This window comes from Sardina pilchardus, chromosome 7 (assembly GCF_963854185.1).
Source record: "Sardina pilchardus chromosome 7, fSarPil1.1, whole genome shotgun sequence".
Classification (NCBI taxonomy): Eukaryota; Metazoa; Chordata; class Actinopteri; order Clupeiformes; family Clupeidae; genus Sardina; species Sardina pilchardus.
Window position 1 is genome coordinate 14,163,696 of NC_085000.1, and position 5,354 is coordinate 14,169,049.

The 5,354-nt window shown below is 41.7% G+C and overlaps 1 protein-coding gene across 2 annotated transcripts; it reads right to left on the reverse strand.

Moving 5' to 3' along the window:
* Positions 1–746: 746 nt before the first annotated feature.
* LOC134088263 (uncharacterized) lies at positions 747–3,686 on the reverse strand. 2 transcript variants are annotated; one of them, XM_062542185.1, is made up of 5 exons: positions 3,509–3,686; positions 3,219–3,310; positions 2,649–2,843; positions 2,449–2,528; positions 747–2,354 (listed from the first exon to the last, which is right to left on the reverse strand). In XM_062542185.1, exons 1-5 carry the CDS (start codon positions 3,660–3,662, stop codon positions 1,388–1,390), a joined length of 1,488 nt encoding a protein of 495 aa, XP_062398169.1. In that variant the 5' UTR covers positions 3,663–3,686; the 3' UTR covers positions 747–1,387. The 2 variants fall into 2 exon arrangements, with proteins under 2 accessions (XP_062398169.1, XP_062398170.1); XM_062542186.1 differs by lacking the exon at positions 3,219–3,310.
* Positions 3,687–5,354: the final 1,668 nt, after the last annotated feature.

Consider the following 5,354-nt stretch of genomic DNA (forward strand, 5'->3'; position numbering starts at 1 on the left):
TTGCCCGTCTCAGAGTTCATGTTGAACGATGCATCAGGAGAGTAAAGGAGAACAAACTATTTGACAAAGCCATCCCACTGTCAATGTGTGGGAGCATTGACCAGTTGTTCTCTGTCGCATGCCTCTTGGTCAATTACCAGAATGGACCTCTGGTGAAGGCATGGGCTGCACAAAAGTGAATGGTTACTTTTAAATCGGTTATTTCAGCAAAAAATCTGTTCTGAAATGTTTGTTTTGTTAACTTAATCAGTTCTTTAAATGTTATTGTTCCTATATTTGCTGTTCTTCAATTCAAACATGTTATAGTACATTATTGCAAATCTTTACAGCACTTGAACAGATATCTGCTGTTCTTCAATTCAAACATGTTATAGTACATTTTTACAAGTTTGTACAGAGCTTGTCTGTCAGGAAACAAGACAAAAACACAGGTGGTAGGTTAGTGTCTACACAGGCAATGTTATTGTTCATTTTCACAAATCTTTACAGCACTTGAACAGATATCTGCTGTTCTTCAATTCAAACATGTTATAGTACATTTTTACAAGTTTGTACAGAGCTTGTCTGTCAGGAAACAAGACAAAAACACAGGTGGTAGGTTAGTGTCTACACAAGCGATGTTATTGTTCATTTTCATAAATCTTTACAGCACTTGAACAGATATCTGCTGTTCTTCAATTCAAACATGTTATAGTACATTATTACAAATCTTTACAGCACTTGAACAGATACCTGCTGCTCTTCAATTCAATCATGTTATTGTTTAATTTCAATCAAAGAGGTGACTTTTGCTCACTTCTAAGGACCAGGTGTGTACAGCTGAACAAAATTACCTTTACAACAGATTTCTTTCTTTGCAAATCTGTATCAAACTCGATGTTTTGATGTTGGATGTGCACAAACAAAAAAAAAAAGATCCTAACGATATCAGTTTTTACACCTGCACAAATATTACCAAATGTAGAGATGCTGTTCATTTTTGGTAAATGTTTTGGTATATGTTAATACATAATACAAGAAATTTTTCTGCTGTGTGCAATCACCACCAGATGTAGAGATGTTATTATTAATTTTTACATGTGCACAAATATCACCAAATGTAGAGATGTTATTGTTCATTTTTACAGGTGCACAAATATCACCAGGTGTGGAGATGTTATTGTTCATTTTGTGTAGATATGTATTCAACTTGAACTGATGTCTTGCTGTTGACACCCCAAACATTACAGAATGTAGAGATGTTATTGTTCATTTTTACAAATCTATAACTTGAACTGATTTACTTCAACTGATTCAAAAAGTTGGGTAATCTAGAATAACAACAATTGTAAACTCAAGACAGAATGTAAATAGAACAATCTGTAAGAAAGTAAAGATTATTTTTTTTTTATCTTAAACAAACAGCCATGTAAAAATAAAAGAAAAAGTGATCTCCCTTCTCTCGTATCACTTCAGCAATCTCCTTGTCTCTGTATATCCTTTGTATGACCATGTCATCTTCTGCAAAGACAACAAAGTCACACCATTCCATGCCAGTGATGAGAAGTTGCCCCTGAACCTGCCAATAGTATGCATGCTGCCGTTTTAGTGACATAGTGTCACCATTTGATTTTAAGTACTTGCAGTCGACATAGCTCTTAGCATTGGGGCATTTGATCTCCACCAAGCCAAATGGAGGGTTTTCTAAGGGATCAAACACAATGCCGTCAGGGGAACAGCCTAACCAGGGGGCATCAGGATGGATTACAAATCCACAGGGCCAATAGTTGAGGTTCTTGACCCTGCAGTACTCCTCAACAGCAACCGGCTCCAGTGCCAGGCCCCTCTTCATAGCAGCGGTCTGAACCACACCCTTTCTCATCCTCTCTGCAAGCTGCTGTGCTGTACTGTTACCTCGTACATGGCAGACCTCTCTGAAGTGGGACGATGTTACACGTAGGCTCCTAACTCGATACCACTCCACAGACAGGCTTTGGTCCCGAGTAGAAGCCTCCACCTGTCTGGCAGTTTCCAAACTTGTTTGCAGAGAGACCAGATGCAGCTGTTGTTGGAAGCTGCAAACAAACTGGCAGGCCGTGGGTTCCATTCTGTAATCAGCCAACGGTAAAGGTGGTGGTGGAGGAGCATCTGGATAATACTGGACATTTCTACTGAGGGTTACCGGGTGCTGCATTGCAATAAGACTTCCCTCCTGGACTTGTCCAAGCGCTGACTGGACCAGAGGGATATCTGAGCTGATTGCCATGGTGGTGATGAGTGGCGCCAATGTAGCAGGGAAGTCAGCGTAGACCTCTGCCACCTTCAGCATGTCTGGATCAGGCAGCTCCCCCTGCACTGCTTTATACAGTGTGCTTCTGTATGAAAATAGCAACATGAAGCTTGAGACTATTTTTTAGCCATATGTTACCCCATTTATTGTATCATTCTTAAGATACAACATTACATTACCTTACACCACTTCCTACAGTCCTCTGTTTTGGTTTAGCCGCCATCACAACCATATCCCTAACTCGGCCTGGCTTAACACCCTGTAGAAATGTAGTAATGGTTTAAGGTAAGATCTTTGCATGCATACAAATTCAATACTGACAAAATACCTTGTACTATGTGGTTTAATGCTGGTGGTCATATAATGCTTTTAGAATTACCATGGTCCGTGGCTTGTGCCAGCGTTGCTCTGTCTCAGTGCAGCTCCGGACGGGTGGTACAGCACTAAGTTGGAGCTGTGAATAATGTGCAGTCTGGTAGAGCAGGGCAACATTGTGATTGCAAAGTACCTGGCCAGCCACACAGGAACAGACAGCCTCACACAGCTGTACTGGAGAGGAGCCATCAAGGAGGATCTTTAAAAAACGAATAATAATAATAATTTTACTATTCATGAAGTAAAAATAACAACATCATGATTTCATTTAAATAAATAAGTAAAGGAAGTTTATGTGTTCATATAATTAGTCCATAGTAATGTTAGTAAGATTAACCATAAAGTTTTTGTTAGTGAACAGAATATCTGACAATAACAACAACTGTCACAACCGGTTTCTGGAGTTTTCATGACGGCTAGATCTCAACTCTACTTTAAGTGTTACATCGGTTAAACAGTTTAATTTTGCCTTCTTTGGGATGTTAATCAGTTTCAAACTAGACACATGAAATCCCCAGAACATGTTGCAGAAATGGCTTGGAAATAAGGAACAGCTGAACTATTTTGATCCTACTCTGAGGTCGTGAGGCTTCTCGTTTTTCCTCAGTGACCTATAGCAGGTAGCTCGGACGCTCACTCTCCCTGTCACTGGCTCTTTGCTTGACACTAATATGGAAATAACATCATGTTGTCATTAACAAAACAGAACATCATATTAACGTTACTCAAAACATAGGCAAACACCGTCAAGATCAAAGTGTACACCAACGTTACCTCAGAGATGTGTTTGGTTGTTAACGTTAGTTAGCTGCTAAGTTAACGCTAATGTCGCTCAGTGTGAAAGTCATTTAATATTGGACTTACCTTCAAAATTGTCGATGTAACTAGATATATACATCTTGAATCCTTTCTCCCGTTTACTCCGTGGAGTGGATGATGCCGCCTGAATAATTCGGTGGACATCGTTCACCGTGATCTTTGGCAAATCTTGCAAACATCGACTGTAGAAAAGCGACATCTTCAGGATCCAACTGGAACATACTCTTTGCCGGAAATGGGTTAGCTTACCGGAACTAAAGCGGAAATTGTGAACGTTCTAATCGTGCAGCTAGGCAATAGAGAGTGAATGAGTGAGTTAGCCTGTCTGGGTGCTGTTGCAGAATGAGAGAGCGAGTAAGTTAGCCTGTCTGGCCTGGTCTCAGTCAGTGGCTGGACCAATGGGGCGTTGGAGCAATAGGCTTTAATTGTATTGTGGTTGTTGGGCCAATGCGTATTTGTAGAACTATTAAGAGGTCAGACTGAGGACTGAGAGTCAGAACAATGGCATGGCACCTCTCAGCCAGCCTATAAGCAGTGGCATCAGAGAAGAGCCTCCTGAGATAAGACATCTAAAGGATCACCACAAAGAGCAGTGAACAACATCAGGGAGGAGCCTCCTGAGATAACAGACATCACAAGGGTCAACACAAAGAGTATAGTGACCACCCTTGGAGTGCGATGTGTATGTGTGTGTGCATGTGTGTGTGTGTGTGTGTGTGTGTGTGTGTGTGTGTGTGTGTGTGTGTTTATTAGATTCGATTATTTTTTGGGGGGGCTAATTACTGCTAATTATCTCACCCCCATCACTGTAGGAAAGTAGATGACTCAGCTCATATCAGGTAGGCCAGATCAGGGACAGGTCCTTCCAAAGAGAAGGTCCACAGCAGACTGGGTAAGCCCAGCTGGAACTGCCGGCGATTGGATTTTGCCCCGCAGCTCAGGCTGGAAAACTACACATTTATCTCTCCTGCTTCCTGTCCACGTTGGCTGGAACCAATCACAAACTATCTTATCCACCAGACCAACCCGGATCGTTGGTCTGATTGGTTGAAGGACTATCCAAATACAGTCATTTCTACTGTGCCCGTTGATCATGCCTCTTGTGCAGTAGAAATACTCCTCAGACTAATGTTCTATCTCAAAAGATTGAGCTTAGTCTGGTGACAACCAGACTCTTCCATCAATCCACAGTCCAGTCCACACACAGTCCACACACACAGTCCACACACACACACACACACACACACACACACACACACACACACACACACACACACACACACACACACACACACACACACACACACACTACCCTATTTACTATGTTGGTTAGAATGATCTATCTTTTAAATTAAAACATGCATAATACACCCCTTTTAAGCAGAATGACTTAGTAAAGTAACTGTACACAAGCAGAGACGAAGCCAGGGGCACGCACGCACACACACACACACACGCACACACACATGCACACACGCGCACGCACACACACACACAATGAAAAGGCTGTGTGTGTTAGACATTACCCTGTAGCTTTCACAGAAAAAAGAGAAAGAGAGGAGATGAGGTAAAGAGAGATAAGGAGAGAGAGAAGAGAGATGAGCAAAAGGAAGATAAGGAGAGAGAAGAGAAACTAGATGTACCGCAAAGCGATACACAATATGACCGCCGCTCAGTCCTGCACATTCTCTCCGCAAATATCAATCACGCTTGTGTTTCCATCGCCTACTCCATCCCTACTGCAACTTTTATGTATGTAAATGAGTGTGTGCATGTGTGCGCTTGCTTTTGTGTATGAGTGCTTCTCTGTCTAGTGTGAGTGTGTGTCTGCTTGTGTGTGTGTTTAATGTGTCTCTGAGTATATGTTCACTGTGTTCTCTGCCGTCACTGT

Coding starts and splice junctions, on each gene's coding strand:
- LOC134088263 (XM_062542185.1), bottom strand. CDS start 3,662: ATGTCGCTTTTCTACAGTCGATGTTTGCAAGATTTGCCAAAGATCACG. Junction 2,844..3,218: donor AGAAGCCTCACGACCTCAGA/GTAGGATCAAAA, acceptor CGTTTTTTAAAG/ATCCTCCTTGATGGCTCCTC. Junction 2,355..2,448: donor ACTGTAGGAAGTGGTGTAAG/GTAATGTAATGT, acceptor ATTTTCATACAG/AAGCACACTGTATAAAGCAG.